Raw genomic sequence first — 25,786 nt, 5'->3', positions numbered from 1 at the left:
AGGCAGGAGGCAGGAGGGATTCTCGCCATGTTAGCATCACTGTCAGGAATAGTCTAGCTGCAGCCCGTGTCCTGGTTCCAGCAAATTCTAATACCCTCATGCTATTTACTGTATGAAATGTATTGAAATGATCTTTGATAATACCAGACATTTCACGGCTTTAATTGTTGACCTACATTAGCAGACAGTCACAAGCAGAAATTTAACAAGGGAGTCCAGCATATAAAACTCAGACTTTCTGTGTTTTGATACGTTTACAATTGTGAAACAGTCACTTTTATTGACTGTACATGTTTTAACCACCAAACTACATTTTTGTCTTATCTTCCTGTAGGTCAGCACAACTACCTGTGCGCCGGGAGAAACGACTGCATCATCGACAAGATCCGTAGGAAAAACTGTCCGGCGTGTCGTGTACGGAAGTGTCTCCAGGCGGGGATGAACCTGGGAGGTGAGGAGTCACGCCCCCGCTTCAGATCTGCTCTGTCACGTGTCCCAGATGTGACATTTGAGTCAGCCTCACTCTGCTTATAAGAAAGGAAAGATATGAAAAAGTGGGTCTGGCGATAGTCACTGGAGGCCCGGGGATGCTGAGTCACAGGATGTTTGTGTGTATATAGTATATCTGAGCACAATATGCATAATGCATCTGCTGTAGGTGTAGAACTACTGTACTATATGTGTGATGTCAGCTGACAAAGCCTGCAGACAAGTTACAGTATTGTGTTATGAGGGGACACAACACAACACTGCGGTTGATTCAGAGGGAACCGTGGGTTTTTAAACTGATACGGTTTCATTTATGGAGATTGGTATTTTCCAGTTAGGGGGGTCACAGTAGCATTCACAAAGCTAAATGCTTCCTTGACAGATCTTCAGTCCATCAGAGTGATTGAAATAACAAATGATTTCAAGTCCAATTCCACAGAGGGCAAGAAATGTATCCATGAACATGAATGCTTATAAAAACTCAACTTCTTCTGAATGTTGCCTAAGTTTCTATAGGTGTATTGTTCAGTCGTGCTATAAAATGGTCAGGCAAAAGCATACTGAATATTGTAAAAGCTCAGGGGAATGTCAGCACATTGGCTTGAGTCTGTCGTCTTATCTCGACTTAGTCTGTAGGATACCGGTTTATAAACTCATTGTCCTTCGGAAATGCACTAGAACTGTCTGCTGTCATGTCAAATCAAGTTTAATTGTATATCCCTGTATCTTATAAAAAGATCAAAATGAGTTTTATGGGCATAGGAAATCAGCGGCTCCCAGCAGAGCCCCAGCTGGAGTGAACTGTGTGAACTGGATGTTTCAATATGGAAATGTCTGCTCGGTGAATGTGAGCCTTTAATTTGTCTCTGACAATACCCTTTTTTCTCCGATTTTTATTAGCCCCCCCAGAGGGGAAATTCTTTACTGAACTGACCCATCGGTGGGCAGCCACACAGCTACGCTCGGGGGAGAGGCGGCCGAGGGTGCATGTCTTTAGGAGGAACACACGCACACAAAGAGAACACGTAAAATCCACACAGAAAGGCCACCGGCCAGTATTTGGACTTTATTAGTATTGTCTGAAAGATTAAGAAATTCAGCTACTGAACCAATACAAACAGTCTCAGCTGGAAAAAGACCGCTATCGCCACATTTTGTAACAATCTCCGTATCAGAGGACCTGCTGCCTAAAGCATCGGTTCCAAACCTGGGGTCTGGGACCTCCTTGGTGAGGGTCAAAGGCTTTGTCTGCTCTGAGAAGAAACTCATAACAACACTTTCTAAATATGTGAGTAGACTTGGGAAACTATGCACTCCTTCCATTTAGTTCATGAAACTGCTGTTTTGCATGTCAGTGAGAGTCCTGCCCCTGCTTGGCTTCACTGCAGTGATTCATCAGATATCAAAGAGAGGGTCTGCAGCGTTTTTTAGACACATTCTTTTGGGGGCTTCAGGGAAATGAAAGGTTGGTAACCACAGGTCTAAAGTAACTTCAACAATATTTCACCATTTTATCATAAGAGGATGGAGACTTTTTACAAAATGGCCAAAGTAAGTGTGTGACTAAGCTTCATAACTTTTCTAACCACGGCCATTTGGTTCAAAGTTTGTGGTTGTAATGACACATCCGAACTTTTTGCTGGATAAAAAGTTTTGGCTCCATTAAAAACACGGCTTCTGGAAAAATCCGATTGAAAACTTTAAGGTCCTTTTTTTTTAAAACTTGAAAAACTTTTACATTCATATATCATATATGTCACAACTATGTATTGTGAATTATTAACAATGAATGCTCTATAACCTACAATAGATAATATATGTGTTTTGCTTATATTTTTTCAACCCTTTACTTTGAGATTATAAACACTCTGAAAGCAGGGTTTGTGCTCAGTGAAGATGGAGATTTTGCCGGTGAATTCATCCACAGGATTTTTGGATGAAGTGTCGTGAAGCACCACAAAGGAAAAAGTTGGGTATTATCAGGTTACTTAAAGAGCCCGGATCCTGTAAAACACAGGCACTTATCTCAAACACACACCAAATTTGATACTGGTATGAGATTCACAAAAAAATGAATTCAATTTTATTACTAGCCTTTTTTTTTTAAATGAATGGGCTGGTAATTTGGAAAAAAAAATTGGAGCATATACATTGATAAGCCTGGCCTCACTGTTACAACCAGCTTTATGTGCAGCTCTTCAAATGCTACAACACTTCCAACCATGCGGTTTGCATCTTACAATAACACTCCAGCAACTGACCACATCATTTTTGTTCTGTGTGTCAATCTACAGATACATCTGTTTGACAGGCGATGATAATTAACTGCAGCATATTCAAACATGACATGAACCAAACATGTCTCTTTACAGAGCGAAATGCGGTGCAGCGGTGAAAAGCAGCGAATGACCATGAGTCATGAATAAAAGCTGAAGGTTGCCAGCGAGTGTGGCGGTATTTTGGAGGAGTGGAAGCCACTGCACGGGGTTCAGCTGCTTTCTATTTAATCACGCCATGAAGACCAGTAAAGGAAGGCCCCAGATTGTCTCAGACAAAGATTTATGTAATTCTAGCTCGATGTCAGATGTGCGGAGGACGTTTTGTTTCCGATTGGCAAAAATTATTCATGAATAACAGCTAGCACCATCGTAGTTTGGTCCCCTATAAACTCAAGACCTTGTACTAGTAATGGGTGCTGGTTAGGGGGTCAGCTGACTTCACTGAGTCAATCATTGCATGTCTGGTAGGATGATTGATTGGGTGCTTTATGTAGAAAACACCAAGAAGGACATGCTTCTGCTGGAGAGGGACAGGGAGGAAGAAATCACATCCTAAGATTTATCTAATCATGAAACAGCTTGGCAACACTTTCCATATAATTGGAATAAAACAAAACCATCAGATTAACTATAACTACAAAGGCGTAAGAGGTCTTACAGTTTCAGAATGCACATAATGATGTATCCAAACGGTGTCTTTTGTCTCTTGCTTGCAATGAAATCTTCCGTTCTGTTCCAATCAAGTGGGAAGTATTTTTTAAATCATAAAACCAAGGCGTAAGTGCTCTGCAGGTTTTAAGTGTCTTGTGTCGCACAAGGAAACTCCTTGGGCGCCGCGTTAATGACGGCTGTTTGTGTTCCCCACAGCGCGAAAGTCTAAGAAGCTGAAGCTTAAGGGAGTCAGCGAAGACCTGCAGAGCTCTAAGGACGGCCAAACAGCCACAGGTGGCGTTGGAGGCGGCTACCTGTCCTCGGAGAAGGAGCTGAATGCCAGCGCTGCCAATGCCCTGGTGCCCCACGGGCCCGGGGTGGTCACACCTTTTCTGCCGCCGTCCATCTGCAGCGTGTTGGAGCTGATTGAGCCCGAAGAGGTGTACTCCGGCTATGACAACTCACAGCCTGACACCACCGACCACCTGCTGTCCAGTCTCAACCGCCTGGCTGGGAAGCAGATGGTACGGATGGTGAAGTGGGCCAAAGTACTTCCAGGTTAGTGACCACTAAAGCAGTGGGCTGAGGTCGGAATGCTGTTTTAAGCCAGAATTAGAGGGAAGTGGAAACAGTGCTCACAGAAATCTGTTTAAGGTTAATAGTTTTTTTTTTTTTTTTAGCATGTGCTATGCACGCATCAAGTGTTCTCCACTTTCAGTATGGCACGTATTTGTAACGCAAACTTCCTAATAGCTTCCTAATGGCTTCAGTTGATGAAGTTGTGAATACGAATTGCACCTGTGCAAGTTTTTACTACTCACTCTACTATAAATATTTGTTCACAAATGAGGAAATTCAAGTTTTATTTATAGATTAAACATGAAAAGAGGATAAGTGTTGAAAATATCAGACTAATAAATCACAGAGGAGGTTATACTGTAATCATTGCCCGGGCGTTTAATGAACATAACACTGCCTACATCTTCACTTTTGATCTCTTTAAGGATGCAACGGCAGTAGTTTTGTTGGGGTACAACAATTTTTCATTTCAAATATTAGGTCAGGAATTTATTCTGCAAAGCCTCAATGAGATTAGCAACGAATCCTGTTTCACCGTTAAATAGAATCAAGATTAGGATTTTCCAAACAGAGCTCATTTACATCACATTGTGAGATGTTCACTAGAAGATCTAACGCCTCTCGCTCTCTCTTTAATTTTCACATGTAAGCCACAGCGCAGGAGGAAAATAATGTTTTCTGAGGGATAAACATGTTGCCATAAAGAAAGAGTCGCAGGGAGACGCATTGAAAGATGCCTCACAGGTAGCTCTTTGAGGCTGTTTAATTTGCTGTATTGCAAATATTTGATACCTCCACGGTGTCTGCTTGCCGTATCCGGACATATAAATAGAAGCCAGACAGAAGGGTCAAAATGGGTACCTTCGACTTTTCGGCTGCAGGGCCAACAGGAGAGCGGTGAATGTCGATGACTCTTGTTCTGGTTCCTCATTAATTCACTTCTTCTGTTTAGGTTCTTTAAGAAACACGTGAAAATAGCTAATTTATTACTTTTGCACAGGAAGGCTTTCCCTCAAGAAATGTTAATATGCAATAATTAAACAGTGTTAAGTCAGACATTTGACGCACCTTCTCTCATAAATATTATTATTTAAATGATTGCATTTGGCAGTTTGACATGCTTATAGACTGAAATAGTCCCTAAGCCTCGATAAGTCACTTGTGTGTCCTCAGCTGGCCTACGTTTTTTCATGAAGAGGAGTTTCTTGCCAGAGTTTGATTGAGAGTTTGGCAAGTTTCCTATTTGACTCTATTTTTGGAGCTTCATAGACAACACGCCAATAACTGCAGGCCTTGTGGGATTTGCATGAAACAAGAATGGGCGAATACTTCTCAGCGGCTATCATGTCAAAACAAAAATTGTCAAAAACAAAGTAGGCGCGACGTAGCAACGACACAGAACGCACGCACGCCGGTGAACAGACACGCATACTGAGCTAACTGCACACACCCAGAGGTTGGCGCTGAACTCCAGATGCAATAAATCAGCGCCTGCTGCATCAGGACATAATGCTGCTGCCTTATCACCTTTATTTCTGTCTCCTGTGCCTTCGTGTGTTAGGTTTCCGAGGCCTGCCTATTGAGGACCAAATCACCCTGATCCAGTACTCGTGGATGTGTCTGGCCTCCTTTTGCCTCAGCTGGCGCTCCTACAAACACACCAACGGACAGATGCTCTACTTTGCCCCTGACCTCATCTTCAATGAGTACGTCTGAACATCCATGGCTGCACACACCTCTGACGCTTTTACATTACGCTGCAATCTGCAAGCAGCAATGGAATCACTGCAATGCTGAATTTATATATTTTTATTTTAATTTGTTTAAGTTACGACATGAGCCAAACTGTAAATTCTGTTGAATATTTCAATCAAATATATGTTTTACTAGAAAAAGGATAGAAACTGAGGGCAATACAACACTTCTACACAAAGCTGACACCATATCAATGTTCTGGATAATAGGAGAAAAGATATAAGTAAAGATAAAATTGCAATCAAAGCTTTTTTCCCTTACTGTAAACAGTGAAATATCCATGTATCTTCATATTCATATATTATTGTAGGAACTTATTTTATTTTCCTTTAAGTGGCTAACACAGCAAATACACCCTTTTAACCCTTGATAGTGCAAGGTTGAGCTAAACATACGAAAATTCAAGGAACATAGATAAAAAAAATACTATTATATGAGACAGGTGTTATTTTTGTCATATTTCTGATAATGAAATATTATAATTGGCCACTTTGAGCAAAACATGGACTACTCTCAGTCAGTGCCTCTGTTTAATGCATTTATCTTGATTACTTGAAAAAAATGTGATACAGTAGAATCTGCTTTTAAACATAAAACTAGCAAGTCTGGTAAGTCATGTTTGGGGTACATTAAACCCTGTTAATAATTCTTTCGAGAAGAAATGATTCAGTGAATGCATTTTTTGCCAAGTTTAAACCACCCTGAAAGAGATTTGATTGCTGAAATGTTTTTTTTAATAATGTGTCTCCATACTGACTTTAACATTTTGAAATATATAAATATCCTCCAACACCCTAAGGTTAAAATGTTCAATTTACACTTTTTATTGAGTTTCCTGTGAAAATTTAACCAGAGGCCATGATTATCACAATTAATATCTTCAAAAGAAAAAAAAAACATTTAGCTTAGAAATCACTGAAGAAACAATTGGCTTTGAATAATGCATCTTTATATGAATCAGTTTGAACTGCACAGTCAGATGTGAATTAACATTAATGTAGTCGGTTGAATTTATGGAGTAAAGAGAGCTTCAGTGGTCCTGAGGGGAGGCGCAGGTTTTTGTGATAATGACGTTGCCTTCGGAGAGTCGGGTTTTTAACAAGGTCATAATGGTGTACCTGATTCCTGCCACTTCACAGGGATACACTTTTGTATTTTTGATGGTTCTTTAGTTGTGTGAGGCACAGATGATCAAAGCTGAGCAGGAGCAGTCAATTGCCCACTTGATCTGTGTTAATACGTCTGAACAGGGGAGCAAGTAGAGAGGAAAGGTACTGCATACAGGCTTTTTTTGTTTTTTTTTTCCTCCTGTTTGGGACTGCAGTGTTTTTCCCAAGATGAATTAAATGTTATAGAAATAATCAAAGTGGAGAATAGTAACCTTTGTAGGCAGCCTGCTGTAGAGGAGCCACTTCACTCAGGGGCAAGTTTAAAAGCTCTCACTAATAGCTTGTATAAGTCAATGTCAGTGGGTCAGTTTGTCCCAAATAAATAAATAAATAAATAAAAAGCAGCAAAAATGCTATTGTGCAACACAGTTTCAGACTGCGGCTGCAGGCTGCTGTGCTCTGTCAGTGTGTGCTTAAGCATTAGTTCTCCGCCCAGGAGATCCTCTGATCCACTAATCATTTTAATGCCAAGTGGATCACAGTTTATTAAGAAATGTTTTTCTTTCTGATAAGAGACAGTGTTTGGCCAAAAAAAAATGTTTAGGGAATATGATTTTTTTTTTTCTTTTCATGTGATTTTCCAAGTTATGCCTTGACCGAGTCCCGATGAAGAGGAAAAAATGGTGTGAATGTGTGTGCATTGGTATTCGTGGAGGAAAGCCTGTGTGGTATGACCGCCTTCGCTGCCTGAGATGCAGTTTGTGTACAGCAGCTCTCCCTGCTGACAGATGGGCCTGGTATTAAGCCCGACAGAGCAGAGGAGACGGAGACTGGCTGCTGTTGGTGGCCTGGATGTTGGTCACATGTTCGCAGCTTTGTCGGGGCAGACTGGATGTCTCTGTCGCCCCTGCTGTCTTTTTTGGGGCCGGTGTGTGTGCATGTGTGTGTATGTGTGTTTGAATGTTGCAAATGTGTTTTTCCAATTATTGATTACAAATACAGGGATTAGAAAAAAAAAAAAAAAAAAGAGTTCACAACTTTGCCAAGACCTGTCACTCTTTAGAAGAGTGGAGAGTGTCCACTTGTTTCCATAGCAACTTAATGCGTATTGGCCCAGGGCTTTGAGGCATTTATTGAATAGACTGTCCACTCACTCAGCTATTACAGTGAAATCTGTCCTTGATTGAGAGTAACCACTGAAAAGACAGACATGCATTTAACATAAAATACGATGAAGTAAGACATCATTTGATTCATACATGTGTAAATCGCTGCAGCGTATTTTTTTAAATTCATATAAACAGTAACAAATATTTTTCTATTCTGTGTAGACAGAAATGCCACACACACATGAACAATGCTTCTAAAATAGCATCTCTTAGGGTTCTTTAAAGCGTGGGAGGACGAACCCCCTTGAACATTATGAAATGCCACACAAGTTTTGTCTCACGCTGAGTGTCAAAATACTTTCTGGTTGAAATCTGGATGTCCTGATGTTTTCTCATATTACAATGTATCGTTAGGCAATAAGAATGACAAGTCTTCTCTTGTTCGATGTTTCCAATTTAAAACAACTCAAGTCTTCATATAATCTGCAGCTTATGTTAGTGTTAGCTTTTTAATTTACCACTTACACTTATTTTGTTTCGATTACACTCACCATTTACCCAGAGAGACAGAAATTCATTTTACATCCATTTGCAGGCCGTAATCCCTCCAACAAGAGGAAACATACCTGAGTGTCATTGTTGTTGTATATTGTGGTATTTATTGTTCAGCATCAGCTGTTTGCGATTTGCTCCATGATCTGGGCCTGTAAACTGTTGTGAGCAGCGCAGCATTATTTACATTGTGTCTGCTGTGGTGCCAGATCAGCTGCCAATCAAACGTGACCACCGGCCCACCCACCGAGAGACTCGGACTGCGAAGCCGATCTGTTCTGCATCCAATGAGAATTTCTTGCTATAACTGTTGTGAAATAAGACCCTGAAATGTTATTTTGACAGTGAGTTTTCACAGTGACGAGGATTGGCTAATTTTGATTTCTTTCCTTTTTTTTTTTCTTTTAACAATGAGTTTTTGTCAGCTGAAGGAGATCATGAACTGTGCTCCTTACTGAATCATGAACTGACAAAGAACTGAAGACTGGAAGAGGAAGAGGGAGAAACAGAGAGAGAAGACAGACACACTGAGATACAGAGAAATAGGAAAGAGAGAGTCAAGGCAAGAGATTGCTGCTAGGTTTTTTTTTTTTTTTTTTAAACTTTCTTCCCCAAAACCAGCAGCTCATTTTGGGCAGTGATTCAGCAAAATTGATTTCAGGAAGAGAGTTCAGGAGAGAGAGTGAGAAAGAAAAAGAGAGAGAGCAAGGGAGAGAAAGCACGGGACAGAAAGAGAGAGAGAGAGAGAGGGAACGTGTGGAGACTTTAGAAACTCCAGCCCCAAAGTTGTATCAAATGATATTATGCTGCACTTTGCAGAGCTGCTCACATCCACGGTGCAGGTCTTGCTCAGGCACTGTCACACCTCCTCAGTTATTTAGTCCAGCCAACAGCTGTACAGTAAATACCGTAATGTGTTGTGTTTTCATGCACGCTTTGTGCCTCTGCTGAGATTTTTTTTTTTTTTAACACATTTACTATCAGAACAAAGTCTCCACCCTCACCGCCGATGCAATGACGCGGCCTCGCTGCATTGAGGCTGCAACTTCACAGCATTTCAAGCCCAGGCACACTGCTTGCATTTAATTACCGTGGTCCTGATGTGATGTGATGGTGATTTATAGCACAGAGAACTGGCATCTAACGCCAGAGAATCCGTGGCATCTGCGGAGCACATTTCTGATTGGCCCGCGCTTCATCCCCGCTAATGTTTCTTTCCTGTTTTTGTGAACTCTGTGATGCAACCGAGATTGTTTCACTAATGAAATGTGTGTGAACAGGGGCAAAGTGATTGAAGATATTGCTCATGACAGACATGTGCACGCTTATTGATGCATTTCTGACACGTCGACATGCCTGTGTAGTAAACATGTACATGTGCAGATAACATATGTTCATGTATGTGTCACTCCTGTTGATATATACTGTATATTTCTGTGTGTGTGTGTGTGTGTGTGTGTGTGTGTGTGTGTGTGTGTGTGTGTGTGTGTGTAGCATTACAAGTCCATCTTAAAAGTGTTTCTATGGTGACTAAGGTTAGCTATGGGGTCTTTTGTAGTCTGCCACAGCATTGGAGAAATGGTGCATCTGTGCTGTGATACTGTAAGCAGCACTCTGCAATCTGGGGGGATTTGGTATTCTGCTCTTAGCCCAGACTAGCAGGATCCTCCTCTGCACTGTGTGGAAACACTGTTTCACTGGACTGAAGGAAGGGAGTGAGAAAAAAACCAATTGGTGAGCTAGTTTTGACCAAGATTTTTTTTTTTTCTTGAAAACAGGAAAGTAATCCTTAGTGTCTGAGCTGAGAATTAATGTTTTGCGGGCTGTGCTTAAAATGGACTGTAACTCACCTCAATTCAGAGAAGTTGAGCTCTGCAATACAAATATCTTCATGTGCAGTTAAATATCGTGTGTTTTCTTCCCCAGGGAGCGCATGCAGCAGTCGGCCATGTACGACCTGTGTCTGGGCATGAGGCAAGTGAGCCAGGAGTTTGTGCGATTGCAGCTAACCTACGATGAGTTTCTCTCCATGAAGGTCCTTCTGCTCCTCAGCACAGGTAGGCAGCGAGCTCCACGTCTGCACACATGCTCATTTATGGCTGCAGAACCTGCCTGCACACACATTCTGGCTGCAGGGCGTGCACATTACACCCTCATGACACACGCTTCTGTTCGGCACCACTTAGTACAATCTCAGCGCCAGACGACGGTCGCTGCGTTTCGTGTCAGTGACTTTCGAAGGTCGAAGGACGGTTACACCCTTCTGCAGCAGCAGTTTTAAAAGTTATCATAAAAATGTTGAAATGTGATTGATGGCTGTCTCACTGACACGGCTTTGCTTCACTCCGAGTTTGTACGATAAACTTAGAAACGCCAACATTAAAAAAAAAAAAAAAAAAAATTCTACATTCAGTTTGGCCATTTACCTGGTTAAAACGTATAATCACCTCTCTCCAAGCCGAATGTAATTGCTTTAATTTTTTGGCTCACAATAGTCCACTTTTATAACCGGTGAGTAATTTATGTGCAATTGTTGAATGTGAATACGTCTTGGTGAGTCTGCCGGCTGCTGGAGCTGTCACACTGAGGACGTCTCTCACCAAGCCTCTGCCTCTCACATGGTAGCTGTGTTCCTGTGGTATATTTATATGGTGTCCTGTGTTCTGCTCCACCACACACACCTTTGAGACAGTGTTGGCAGTGGCTGCTTTCCTCGCACCCACGATCGTACCTTTATAAAAGTTTCTTGGATCGCGCTTTAAAGACGCTTTGTGGAAGATACAGTGACCTCTAGTGATGGGGTTGTGTGTTGCGACCATCTGAACGCTGATCCCTCACCAACATAAACGATTCTGAGGGGAAAAAAAGCCGAAAAACTCAACGAAAAGCTGTTTTTTAAGAACTAATGTCTCTATGATTTTGGCAGAACTTTGTCAGTATGAGTGGCTCAGGGGAAGATCACAAAAACACAACCATTACCGTAATTAATAGATCTAAATTTATGCCACAGGATGCCTTTAAGTTTTAAACAGTACACCTTTAAGCTTTTTCTCAGTAGTCTGCTTGACAACAATCACAAACATAGATGTGACGCACCTGTTGACATACGTACAAACTGTATATGCAGATGGTGTCATTTCAAATCTCCAATTAAGGACTCCTCAGCTCTGGTTAATTTTCTTTTTTTAATTGCTGTGGGTAAACGGAATACTTTTATCACTCATAAAGAGGGTCTCGCCGTGATGCAGCTCCCTGCCAAACGGCGCCCACAGGCACCGGCGCAGCCTCGCAGAGAAGATGTGTTGGACCAAGTCGCTCGGTTGGAAGCTAAAAGCAGTGGTTTTTCCAGCACCTCGACACAGTGTGAGCTGATGCTTTCAGCTCAATAGTAACAGTTAATTCTTCCACGACGTGCAGCTGTGTGATAACTTCACTGTCCACACCCACACTTCTGACTACTGAAAAAAGAAAGAAAGAAAAAAAAAAAGGCTAACCACGACACTCGCAGCCTCACTGGGGCATGCGGCAGTCTCGAATTTGCGTATTTATCTGCGTGGGCTATCGTCTAAAGTTTTGTGACCCTAGATGTTCACTTGTCAGAGAGGACGATGGGGAGAGAGAGAGAGAGAGAGACAGAGCGGTGGTGATTTGAAAAGTCTGCATGTGAGACAAACCTCTTTGAACTCCATCAGTGTCAATCAGTGGAAATATTTATTAAAAGGATGTGTATTATATTTTTGTTTTTCTTTTCTCAGAGCTTAGAGATGTGTTTGGGTGCTGAATAAGATTAGTAAACAACATGGGTGTATCATGTCATGTCCAGCTATTTCACATTACTTTTGAAATTGGGTAGAAACTGTGACATTTTGATCACCTCCAGCTAGCTCATCTACAGATTTTAATAATAAATCTCTGCAATTATTTACCGAATATCCACTAGTATTTAGATTAAAAAGGAATTGTTAAATAAAAACAACTCTGAGTCGGAGTGCAAAAACACAAAGTCAAAAATTAATCATTACCACATTTTTATTGGTTTCCTTGTTTGTTTATGAGGCCAATATAGTAAGAGGATAACTTGTGCTGCATGGAGGAAGTTGTGTCTTTTTTTTTTTTTTTTTTTTTACATATTTCTATGTGGGTGACAATAATGCCAAAATACAAATTCTGCATGTCGAATAAGTTTTGCATATGTGTCTAACTACAGGGACCTGTAAATGTTTCCATACCTAATTTCCCATTGCTGCATCAGTGAATTAAGCTGTGGCTGCGCTTAAGGGAGACTTTTTTTGTTTTGTTTTGTTTTTGCTGTGTCTTGCATAATTGTATTGGTAAAGTTGTGTAAATTCATTTTCAGCTGGCCTTTTTTAGGGATTTAACAATATTTAGTCCCAGGTCTCACAGTAAATCTGTAAAACATACGCTGTGCCTCAGAGCAAAGGTGTGAGGTTGTTTTCTCCTTCGTGGTACAGTAACATGTTAAAATACTTCCCTTATATAAACCCTGAAAGCAAAGGAGTGCCGGCCGCACTTCAATTATTAGATGTTGTGTAGAAACGACGAAGAGTCTGGAGAGTGAGAGAAAGGAAGAAAACCAAGAGGGAAAAGTTGGATTTAAAGAGTGAAATGAAAGAAAAAGTTGACAGCGTGAGCTTCTGCTGGTGAGAAAGAGACAGGTGCACAGCTATAGGGAGAAAGAAAGAGAAAACAAAGGGAGTGGTGGGGTGGCGGAGCGGGTCCTTCTGTTGCTGTGGCCTCCCTCTCCTCTCCTCGCCGGTCCTCTGGAGGTTTTCCAGAGAGCCCTGCTGTACTTAATAAAGGCCAGTCAAGCACCAGGCAGAGCTCCAAGACCTGCTATTTTTCTCCACTTCCTTGAAACCCGGGCTGGAATTTTGAAAGAGAGGGAGCGGATAAAAGAAGCAGGGATGCAGAATCAAAGCGGCGAGTTTAAGGTGCTCCACAGTTGCCTCAATCTGCTGCGGTTATTGGATTTAGTCAAAATGTAGCTGTAAAATATGAGCGACGGAGGAAGAAAATACTCATCCGCTGCTTCATTTCTCATGTCTATTCCAAAGTCCACATGACGGAGTGAATGCACTGTACGGAGGTTTGGCAAAGCGCTTGTGAATAATTTGAAGAAAGAAGCCGTGCGTCGCAGGATTTTCTGAGGTGCTGAAGGAAGCTCTTTTAGTTACAGTCATTCAGATATAATGCTCGGGCCTTGTGGAAGGAGCAGTGGTGGAAATGTTTACAGAGGAGGTGTCAGAACTTGTCAGTCGAGCGAGTACTACAGAGTCACCGAGTGTGTGTGTGCCTTCAGGCGGCCTTGAAAAAGTGTGCAGTGTGCGCGCTGCGCCGAGCGACGGAGAATGAGTAAAACAGAGAGAGGGAAGAGGGGATGAAGAGAAAAGAGACAAAGGCTGTTATTCCTCTCTGACCTTGGCTAAGGTTTCACTCGGCCCGCGGTGTCTCGTGACCCTGTTTGGATTCGGTGCAGGAGCTGTGGCCTGCTTAATCCAGTCACACTGCTGCTCTCCACACAGATGTACATTTTATACAAATCATCTCATTTCTTAAAAAAAAATATTGATTACATGATGTGCAGTAACACCAACATATGGACACTGTGCTATTTTATTAATGCACTTTATTAAATACTAAATATTAAAATTGCATAAATGCATTGTCCATTTTATAAAAGAAAACCTAATCTAGAGAAAACTTTGTTTTTCTGTGTTCGTTGAAGCATGTAGTTGAATTGATTTTAGCCTCTACCTGCACTGAACCCTAACCCTTCTTACAAACCTTCAATTTCAAATCTTACCTTCCCATTGATAGAATACCCTGCACCATTAGTTTCTTGGTATTGTGGTCACGATCAGGACTAGTTGTAAACTTTGCTCGTAAATAGTACCAAAGTCTTAAATCAAAACCTGCCGACACCCTGTCACTCAAATATTTAAGAGCTCCCGAGAGCAGAGAGGTGCTCATCATTTGACACCGCGCATGCTATTGGCATCTTCTGTCTGCATGAGATATGTTGTTCTTTATGCCTCATACGTTGAGATAAAAACCTCCCGGGGCTTGTGGCACAAACGGTAATGCAGCTGCACTCGCGGGGAGAAATATGGCCTAGTTGAAAAGCCTCTGTACCTGCAGCAAAAATCAATTTGACACCAATTATGGTGGTATAAATGCCCTATTTTGGGGCCGGTCATGCTGACGCCCCTGAATGCCAGGTCACTTTCTAATCAGGGCGTATGTGGGTCAGTGGGAGAAAAACAAAAGGTCCAAATGCGGCCCGGGGTTTTAGCACATTCTCACCATGTCAGCCATGAAATCTAGCACAGAAATCACAGCCTCTGCACCGGAGTACAATCTGTTTTCAGATCTGCTTTCCTCTGCTTCATGTATGTTCTGCCCGAAGGTGTTTGTGCATCAAAGTACGATGAAAAGAATTACATAGAAAGGGGAGCGCAGGAGAGCACGGGAGGGAGGCAGCCAAACACACATCCTCAGAGTTATTGACCTACAATGATCTGTTCTCAAAAACCTCCAATCCTAACTGACAAGAAGCGGCTTTTTCGCCTTTGGCTATTCACTCTGCAGAATTCAAACAGGTCCTGTCAGACACTGCTTTATGCTCATGGTCCTACAAGTGGTTTAGCTTTATCTGAAGCCTTTAAGGCGCTGAAAGGAAGAAAAATTTTAACTTTTTAAGTGAAGGTCACTCTAATCATTCAGGCTAAGAACTTCCCATTCTGTTGTGAAAGACAGCTTGCCAGACGTGCAAATCTGGAAATTTTACAGACATCATTGAATCTTTTCCACATCGGATTTTTGTGCATGAAGGGAAATCAGCTCCTTGTAGTTTGGCTTTTTTTTTTTTTTTTTTTTTTTTACATTTTCTAGTAGAACAATGAATGACTTCCAGCTATTATCCAGAGATCCATGCTGCCAGATTAACGCACAGCATGCGTACAACTTTCATCTCCCCCTTCTGTTGGCCGGAGAAATTACAAAACACACAGCGTATTTAACTGAAAAAACGCTGAAGCTACAAACAGCGAATACATTCTGATAAAAAAAAAAAACCCAAAAAACATTGAATTACTCAACTTCATTGCAGTTAAAATGGTCATAGAAATGTATAAACCATTATTTGAAGATTTTACAAAATCTAACAGGCTTTCAGATATAAAGGATTTATTTTGCTTTTCTTTATCAATAGACAATGCCTTGCTAATGGATTTTGAACCGTTTCTAGGGGTCATATGTACATACATGTTATTGCAGAATGTTGTTTGTCAGTATTGACAAACATCTGTTTAATCATTAGCAATGATACAGATCAGAAAACAACAGATTTTTTTTTTTCTAAATAAGTGATGATCAAAGCCTGGATGATCCTTTTATATTTAACAAAAACAATAATTCCTGGTGTTGAACTTATGTTGATGCAACATGATCACTGTACAGCTTGTCACTACTTCCATCCTTTAATTACAACCCTGAATGTTAAAAGAAGGGGTTAAAATGACAAATGAGCCAGTTTTAAGAGAGTAAAGTAGTGAAGGAAGGACACAGACTTGTGTTCACATGGAGAGACTAAATAAAAAAAGTCTTCAGAAAAATACTCAAGTGCAATTATGTGAAAAATCCACTTACTGTATGTGTAATGATGAAATTTTAAATATTTTGTCGCTTGCCACCTTTACCAGAAATTTGAAAAGTATTACAAATAAATGTTAGTAAATTGAAACTGAATGTAGTTGTTTGAAATTATTTCCTTTGACGCTGTATTTAATCCTTAAAAGGTTGATTGCAAATTCGGCTCTACTGCTCCTCACATTGAGTGCACTGAAGTGTCGACCACATCTAACTTTTCCTTTTCGAGTCTTTGTTGAAGCTTTTAACAAAGTGAAGTACTTTTGGAGAATATTTCTCTCCACAATTGAAACATGTTCAGTTGTGCCAAAAGTCTCCGTCTTTCACTTCATGTTGAAGTTTATATCCGTGATTCCATGAGCATTCTCAACTTCTAAATTCAGGGGGGTTCGAGAAGATCACTTGTTATGCTGGTTATATGCTGGTTATATGCCGTACTTTTGCAAAACCAAGAACTGGATTGGTATTCATTTAGCAACAAGACAACGACACTGAACATTGACTAAGTTAATTTTAATTCCTTTAAAGAACCATTTCAAATGTAATTATTTGAATTTTATATTAAACTGCAATCATAATTTCTTCACTATAAAGTTTTCCTGCTTAAAAGGAGAGTTTAACTTCTCTCCTTTCAAACTGAAACAAAGAAAAGTTTCATAAATTTTGATGATCCTGAAATTTTATCAACAGTTCACAGCATTCTATCACATCCAACTTTCTTAAAGCTGTTTTGCAGCCCGAACAGGTCGCCGGTCCACTGCAGGATACACCTCGGGGCCTTACAGCAACGCCAGTGAACCTTATCGCTTGTGTTTCAGCTGTGAGACACAAGTCAGCGTCACTGAAAAGACCACACTCACGTTGTCTCGTGCTGCGATCACTCGTTTTGATTTGATGCCAAAAAGTTTCTTCTTAAGCTAGTATGCCGCACATAAATAAAAAGGTTTGCTAGATTTTCATATTTGTGATTTATCCTTGAGCTGCTGCAGTTGTGCATTCTTCTTCGCATTTGTCTTCATCTCCAACACACTGCCTCTTAACGTGATGCGCACCGATGCGACAGCCTGAATGAAAGTGCTCGTTATTTAATTGATGCAGTTCAAGAACAAACTACTTGATAAATGAGGTTTGGTTGACAAAATTATTAGGTCCTTTAATTCACTATTGTTCTGCCTCTCCTCTCTTTGCCGTCACTGTTGCCGAGATAACTTTTACTGACTGCCTTTCTGTCTACCAGTCGTCTTTCATGAATCAATGGCCACACATGAAACTAATTACCACTTGAAATGGTGAAAGTGCTTGTAATGAGTTGCTAAATAGGCTTAGGTCGTCAACAGAGGGAGGAAAAAAAAAATGTCCCAAAAAAGGCTAGTGTGTGGGAGTCGGAGCATAATTCACTAAGCACCCCTAATTACCCTTTACACACTTACACATCTCTGCATTAAAGGAACATGCTGGTGGTTGTGCATGACTTAGCCCATTAACTGCAAATCATGTTGAATGTGCAATTGCCAGACATTTTTGAAAATCTATCCAATGCTAGATTTGTGAAAAGTAGAATTTTTGTGTGTGTGTGTGTGTGTGTGTGTGTGTGGGCGGTGGGAGCTGCTCTCTCTCCTGCCACAACCCTTAATTGGATAAAGTATGACAGAAAATGCATGGAAGGACATTTGAAGCGATAATTATAAGGAGAATATCTGAGGCTCATGACATTTCTGTCTTTTACAATCCAAATCTCACTTTTTCATGACTCATTGTTCAAAATTCCAAATCAGAAGATCACATTTAAGAGCTTCTGTTTGCATGAAAGTAAATTTAAAATCTGTTTTTTATTAGATTGTAAACAGTTATCAAGTAGTGTGTTTTCATTATACTGGAATTACTTGTTTATTTCAAGTCAGTCATGTTCTAACTGAATGTTTTTTACAGTAATAAAACAGAGCTAAAATTTTATTACAGGGGAAATTGTTCTTGGCTTCTGAGCTAAGTTTTGTGGCTGCAGTAGAGCTTCTTGAGTTGAGTTAGGAGCTGTCTATAGAAACACATCTAAATCTTACACATGACTGAAGTTTGGTCATTTATTGAGCAGCTCCCCGATTTGTTTACATGGAGACACAGTGAAACTCTCTTCACTTGTAGACATTAATAATAACGCTTGACAGACAGGTCCAAAGACCAACCAGATTTGGCACACACTCAGGACGCTGGAAGCTTCTCTTTTTTTTTTTTTTTATCCCTCCTTTCCTTCAGTATTGTTGCCCCATTAAGTCCGTCTGATTGACTGAAGGATTTGTCTGCTTCCTAGTTCCCAAAGAGGGTCTGAAGAACCAGGCGGCCTTCGAAGAGATGAGGGTTAATTACATCAAGGAGCTCCGGCGTTCGGTGGGAAAAGCAACCAACAACTCCGGCCAAACCTGGCAGCGCTTCTTCCAGCTCACCAAGCTGCTGGATGCCATGCATGATGTAAGTACCCTCACCCCGCCTGCCTCCCCGCTGCCAGCTGCATACAGTGCAGCGCAGCGCAGGCTTCCCTTGGCAGCCTCTTCAGTATGCTGCGCCTTCACACTCCGAGCGAGGTGTCCAGTGGCACCGTGGGGCTCTCATATCGCTGGGAACGTTCGGAGTGAAATGGCAGCATAGTGGATTTGGATAATGCGTTTACTTAGCGCTCCAGTGATGCTGTGGCTTGGAATAAGGATTATTGCATGCCGCTTCCCCCCCTGAGGGGGAGGTTATTTTGGAAGAGGCGGTGATCAGGCTGTATTGGTGAATGGAACAGAAGGGGATCAATACCAGCTCGCGGTTTATTGGATCACAGCGCGCAGTGGTCACCGTGGCAAATGTGCTAAATCATGGTTGTATATATATCTTTTTTTTTTTTTTTTTGTAATGCGTGGGTCAGCGAGTGCACGGCAGAACAATAGGAAGGGAAAAGCCCGAAGAGGGGAGAGTCAGTAAGCAAAGGGTCACACAGATAAAAGGCTCGAAATCAGTGACCCTCATGACTGAGTGAATGGGGTCAGTGCTGAGTGGCTGACCTCTCTGAACGGACATCCAAAAAAAAAAAAAAAAAATCAGTGGTGCCCTCAAGTGGTGAGCTGGATAGAGCTGGGAATGCTGGGAATGCGCACTCACATATCTAAAATAGTACTTTTATTCTGTATGACTTGAAACGTCTCTCCTCCTGTGTTTGTCCAGCTGGTGGGGAACCTGTTGGACTTCTGTTTCTACACCTTTCGTGAGTCCCAATCCCTGAAGGTGGAGTTTCCCGAAATGTTGGTGGAGATCATCAGCGACCAGATACCAAAGGTGGAGTCAGGCCTCACTCACACAATCTACTTCCACAAGAAGTGACTCGCCACACGCAGCTGGGAGAGAAGCGGCATTACGGACTGGAAACGGAGGACAAAGAGGAAAGAGTGCGAGGAGGGCCCCACGTGTAGGCCTGCACCCAGTCGCCCAGCCTGCCGGCGTCCTCGCCTGCGAGGAGGAGGCTAAGTGACGTGGTGACAGATGCAGAAAGGAAAAAAAAATAAAATAAATAAATAAATGAAAATAAAAATGGGAGCAGGATTTCACCCTGCAGTCACCACCAGTGGTTCAGAGCTGTGAATAATTTGAGGAGCAGAGCATGACGCGGCGGGAAGGACATGTGACAAATGTGACAAAGCATCCCGGAGTAACACCCCCACCCCCTCGCCCCACCCCACCCCCTCCCCGCCCCAAAGACAATACCAGTATTTTCTATGGAGATAAAGCCATACATTTCTTAGGATGCGATAGATACGAGTACATTCACACCACATACACACAGACACACATGCACACACACGTAGAGGGAAATTGCTCCACTTACTGTCCACATGCCTTCACATAGACAGAGAGACAGAGAGGCACAGATGCACTCCACATGCACTAAAATGAGATTCCCTTTCAAATCTAGAGAAGAGGTTTTTTGCAAATATTTACTCTGGCTTATGCAGTCTTTCACAAATAATAGCACTATTAAAAAAGAAAAAAAAAAAAAATCATGCCAATACTTAGATTTGCTTTGCAGAGTAGCAACAAGACTACAAGGCAAAGGACACTAGAAGGAGGCACAGAATGTTTAGACAGTATGGCGAAAGGTCTATTTGAACATATTCAAGGGCTATACAAGCGTCATCATAAGCTGAGTAATTACATTAGATTTAACAGCTGAGTTTCAATCTTGATCGGTGTCATAACAGCCATCATTGACATTTACATACTGAGTTTTTTAAAGTTTAAAAATGTGTAGTAAAACAATCAAAACTAATATGCAAAAGTCCAAAGCTAAAGTTGTTATGAAATAAAAAAAAAAGGTTTCCTCTGTGTAAAGACGGCTCCCGTGGCATAAAGTCACTATTTTGCAGGCATTGTGGTGTAGAATTGAGACAATATCAATGAGAGATTTTACTTTTTGTGCTGAAACGGTCAGGAGTGCTGCAGGATGGAAAACATAATGCATTTACGGAAACAATTTTAGTAGAGTCCGCTGGTAATGGATTTGACTGAGGTGCATCCATAGTAATTGCTGTCATTTGTGTTATCTCCAGAGCAGCTGTCCAAATGTCTGTTTTTACTCACAATGAAGAAAAACCAGCCCTTTGTGAACCAACACTTATCTACTCTTCCCAGAAATAATAAAAAGCATTTTATAAAAGTGTGTTGCAAAGGTTTAGTTTTTGACAAGCCAGTCACTTTACATTAAGGTGCTTCATTTCTACAAAGCCAGGCAGAGCATAACATGTACAGTAAGCCGTAGACGGTCCGCGCACTACACAGATGTGGACGCAAAGTTTAACACACACACATTACTCTGTAAAATTGATATAATCCAAATCGGAGCTTACAGCAAACAGCAAATGTATCAAAACCATGCAGATGTGTACAGGTATTAACAACTTCTTAAACACACTCATCTATTCAGCTGTTGTACAGAAGATGTTTTGAGGTACACGTTGATGAGGAACAGGTTATCGCGTTGGTATGATCACCTTTCGTTTTTCTTCTTCTATCCTTGGGCCAATTTACTACGATTCTGAGTATGGCGGGCCCAGTTGTCTGGACCATTAACTTCTCTCACGCCCCACTGGTTCCTGGGTGGCTGTAGAAAACTATTAAGATGCTACTGAAAAGCAAGTTGCTGGGAAAGAAAAAAAAAAAAACAGTGGCTGCACGGGGGTGTGTGCGCGCGTGTGATTACTATTCTTTTTTTTTTTTGTGCCCTGTAAGTGTGTATTTACATGTGTGTATGGAGTGAGTATGGCTTAAGTTTGTGCGTGTGTCTCTGTGTGTATGTGTGTGTGTGTGTGTTTTCCCCTGGCAAGCATGTGCATAGTTGATCTGCTCTTTGAGTGTGGGTATTATGCATTTATGTTATAGGATTAGAAATATCCTATTTCCACATTTAGATTTGCACAGAGGAGATACAATGTGAAATGAGGCATTAGTGCAGCTAAGCAAGAATTGTCTGTTTCGATAAGCAAATGTGATAATGCGGGGGGGAAAAGCCTTTTCTGCGTGGTCACCCAAACTAAAGTTAGACGACACGACATCGCCGGCACAGCGCGGTGGCTGCGTACTGTATTTGTTTGTAATGACGACGCTGTGCGACGCTCTGAGGTCTCTTTCAGTGGTGGGAATCGTCAGAGGATTGCCACACAAAGTGTTGGATCCCAAACGCCACTCAAAAATGATCCATCAGCAGAAGGTTTGCTGAGGGAGGAGCTTGTGTATGGATAATTTCACTTTTGCATCGTTCAAACTCTCTATTTATTTAATTATTCGCGGGTAAAAAAAAAAATGAAGTTGGTGCATGGTTAATTGATTTATGCACTGTAAATCCATGAAACTCCCCAACACAGTGATTTTGTACATTACCAATCAGAAAGGCCTCATTTTACAAAAAGATTGTTTGTTACCCTCAAGCTAATCTCTCACTTTTTTTTTTTTTTTTTGCCCCAATTACGTCCATCAAAGAGGAAAAAAAACTGTTTAAAGGTTAATAGGATGAATGGGAAAGTATTTTTGAGAGAACTATATTTTGCTGGAAAACAATATTTAAGTACTTTGTCTAAAAATGAAAATGATATCCTTTTTGTAAAATGAAATGTTATTGCATGCTTTTTGATGAGATGTTTACATTGTATTTAAAAAAAAAAAGGGAAACTTGTGCCTTTTTATCTCACCTGATTTACAATTTTACAGTATATATTGTACATATTACAGCAAGTCCTTATGTTGAGTATAGTATAAAACATTTCTACTTTAACCATCTTGTTGGAATCTTGGACAAAAACAGTGTGTTTCCCACTCGCCATGTTCTGTGTGTTGGATCACAGAGGAGAATTTACAGTGCGTGCTGGCACCGGGACGGGCCACGTAGAGTCCTGAATGTATCATACATCGTGAGAGACTTATGGAACTTACTACCTGAATGTTAGAGAAAGTACATTTATTATCTTCTTTTCAAGTAAAATTATTTGATTTTGCATCGGTTTATTTTTTGTTTTTACTTTTTTTTTTTTTCATCATTGTTCACATGGCTCAAAGGAAAAAAAAAAACAATTGAAAAGTATTTCTTATTTTGTAAAAGATGTTTTAAGTGATGGATCCTTGTTGCTGTTTGAAATGATTTTCTAACCCATGGAGGTATTTGTTGAGCACCACAATAAAATCAAGAAGTCACAAACTATGGACCGTGGGACACGTGGAGGAGAGTTCTTGACTTATGAAGCTTGAGAACACAAACTTTGTGCACACACTATTTCATTTGAGACGATGGAAGTGGAGGAGGGGGGGCGCAAACATGACGGCTGACTGAGTCAAACTGCCACAGCAAAACTGAAGTTTGTTTAGTTAGAAAAATCATTTTACAACAACAAAAGTAACAAATTTGACCTGAGGAGCGATTTGATCTTTTAGGATTCAGTTCGGAGGCCTTCGTCCGACTTTATGGCCCTCCAGCAATATAAGCTCTGACTTTTGGCTTTTCCTTTTGGCAATATGAAGGTGCAGTTTGGCCGTCTTTTTGGGAAATATACATTCTTCTTCTTTTTTTGCCCAGAGTTAGATGAGACAATCGATACCACTCAAGTCACTTGAGGCAGAGTCTGTTGGGGCTGAAAACCACAAGTTTGAGCGTAAAGAAACAAACCTGGTGGTGTGGAGTCGGACAGAGGGGGGCTCAACAGACCTCAGTGCAGCTTTAGGCTACATCAGCCTGCACCGAAGCTACATGCCGGAATGTCCAGCTGCACCGCCAAGCTGCAGCGTGGCTAAAAATGTCGGTTGTTGGAAATAAAACTGTAAAACTGGAGGAGTTCTGCGTTAATGGACAGATCAGAGAGCGGTATCGGCCTTCTCATCTCACTCCAAAGCACAAAGCAAATTTCCCAAAGTGTCGAAGCAATCCTTTGGAGGAGCAAGATTAATGTAGTGTTTATTTAATAGTCATCAATCACCACCTACAGCAAACACTTAAATATATATATAAGAAAAACCTCTCCTTGCACTCCTGGGAGCAGCGATCGCTTCAAAGCTGCCTGCTTCTAAATTAACTCTTTTTTCCAGTACGGATGACTCAGAATTGGTCTCACTGCTGTTTCACAGTACACTATTGCGTCACTGTATGTAGAGTCACGTCATTGCCATTTCCTTCTTTCGCAGAACTGAATCGGGTGCAAAAAGACCAAGCCATATCTCCACAGCCATGGCAGCGCGTTTGTTATTAATATATAAATACATGCTCTTTTTTTTTTTTTTTTCAACTCCAAAACTGACTTTTTAACTCAGATGCTTTGTACAATATTTCTCGGCAATTATCCAGCAAACAGTAGAAATCCTTCACCTTAAACCGATAAAAAAAAGACCTTTGAAAACCAGTTACTTCTGTATATCTTGATGCAGATATTGCCATACTTGTGTTTGCAAAAGTATTGCAAGATTCTAATAAAACTGTTTTGATTGATCTTTTGACGTGATGTAATTTATCTGTTTTTGTACGGAACATGCTTTATGAGAAATGTATGCATTGAGACAGAAGGTAGGAAAGATGCATTGGAAACAAAACAAAACAAAAAAAAAAAAAGTGGCGGGGGGGGGGGGGGGGGGGGGGGTGTTTGATCTGGATGAATTTGAAACAGCTGCATTTGGTGGCTGGGGAGGATAATGAGCCAAAAAAACTCAGCGTTAGGCTGGAAAAACAGAAATGATGTGGAGCAGCAGCAGGTACAGCAGCCATGAGGAGAGGAGATGCAGAGAACAAAAGGAGACGCAAAGACAGGAGGGTAAAAGTGACAGAGAGAGAGAGAGAGAGAGAGAGAGAGAGAGAGAGAGAGAGAGAGAGAGAGAGAGAGAGGGAGAGGGAGAGGGAGAGCGTGCAAGCCTGAGACTTTTACAGTAAAACACTGCCTGTGGAGAAAAATCACCATTAACCTTGTTAAAGGCTGATCTGAAAACACGCCTGCTTTGCCAGACTGTAGAGCAGACAGTATTACTTTTTTTTTTTTGCTCATTTTTCCCTCTCTCTCTCTCTCTCTCCCTCTCTCCGAATCCACAGCCCTCTCCAAATCTCCCCCAGATTTCCAATTGCTTTCACTTGTAGTCGTGCCAGATAAACAGAATCTATTGGATCAGGCTGATTTCACGGCTGCACCCGCGCACATGGCGGCTTCTGTGGCCCACTTTCTGAGCCGGGTTCTTTTTTTTTTCCCCCCCTCCCACTACACTCTATCCTTTATGTTTGAAATTCACTTTTCTCCAAATTCCCACTCAGTTTTTCAGCCCCAATAATTCATCAGCTCCGACTGCGACTGCGTTTGAGCTTTGTGGGAAATGAAATAAAGACACAGGGGAGTAATAAGTTAGCGTAACCTCCACACATGCTGGTTTGGGGTGAATTCAGAGGCACCGGTGGCACTTCCTCGTGTCACTACTCTAGTGACGATGGGTAAACCGCTGTACGGCTTCGATCTGAGCTGAGTCATGATGTAGTATGTGTTTTTGGGGCTGAAGGACACTGCGTCATGGGAGGTAGAGGACAGCTGGCTCACGGCCAGCACCGACAAGAGAGGAATGAGCACGTCTGTCTTGACTTTTTTTTTTTTTTTTTTTTTTTAACTCAAGCACGATGGCATCCACTCTAAATAGTGACGATGACACATACATCCATGATCCAGGACTCACGTGCAACGATGAACAACGTGAGCAGCGGAGCAGAGGTCACCGCACACAAGGAAACCCGGAGAGAGAAAGGAAGGCCTCCGATTGACAAAAAGGAGAACTAACAAATCCGAGTGCGGGACTTAATGGATGTCTATTCAAGCAGCGAAAAAGGTGAAGCAGTGACTAAAAGGGGGGGGGGGGGGGGGGGGGGGGGGGGCGTTAAACGCTTGAGGAAGACAGCCAGGTAGGCAGAAGGAAAGGGATGAGTGAAAGCAGTGAGAGCAACATGGCACGTTTCCTGACAGACAGTCCAAAGCAGAGTGAGAGGCAGGAGTGGATGTCTCTATGATTCAGCAGAATTCTGGGCGGAGGGGAGATGATGGAGAGACTGGGGGGTGGGGGTGGG

General features: G+C 41.5%; 1 protein-coding gene across 2 annotated transcripts in view; it reads left to right on the top strand.

The window, feature by feature from the left end:
- Positions 1-24,065, top strand: part of nr3c2 (nuclear receptor subfamily 3, group C, member 2) — a 76,683-nt gene extending 52,618 nt beyond the window's left edge. Inside the window, exons 3-8 of one of the 2 annotated variants that reach the window (XM_030093172.1) lie at positions 335-451; positions 3,636-3,977; positions 5,560-5,704; positions 10,450-10,580; positions 18,497-18,654; positions 19,390-24,065. In XM_030093172.1, the coding sequence (XP_029949032.1) occupies positions 335-451; positions 3,636-3,977; positions 5,560-5,704; positions 10,450-10,580; positions 18,497-18,654; positions 19,390-19,545 (1,049 nt within the window). In that variant the 3' untranslated portion in view covers positions 19,546-24,065. The remainder of the gene's footprint in view (positions 1-334; positions 452-3,635; positions 3,978-5,559; positions 5,705-10,449; positions 10,581-18,496; positions 18,655-19,389) is intronic. The other variant, XM_030093171.1, reaches the window with a different exon arrangement.
- Positions 24,066-25,786: the final 1,721 nt, after the last annotated feature.

The sequence above is a fragment of the Salarias fasciatus genome, chromosome 6, assembly GCF_902148845.1.
Source record: "Salarias fasciatus chromosome 6, fSalaFa1.1, whole genome shotgun sequence".
Taxonomy (NCBI): Eukaryota; Metazoa; Chordata; class Actinopteri; order Blenniiformes; family Blenniidae; genus Salarias; species Salarias fasciatus.
Note: the sequence above shows the minus strand (reverse complement) of the source record. Positions and strands in the feature narration are given on the sequence as shown.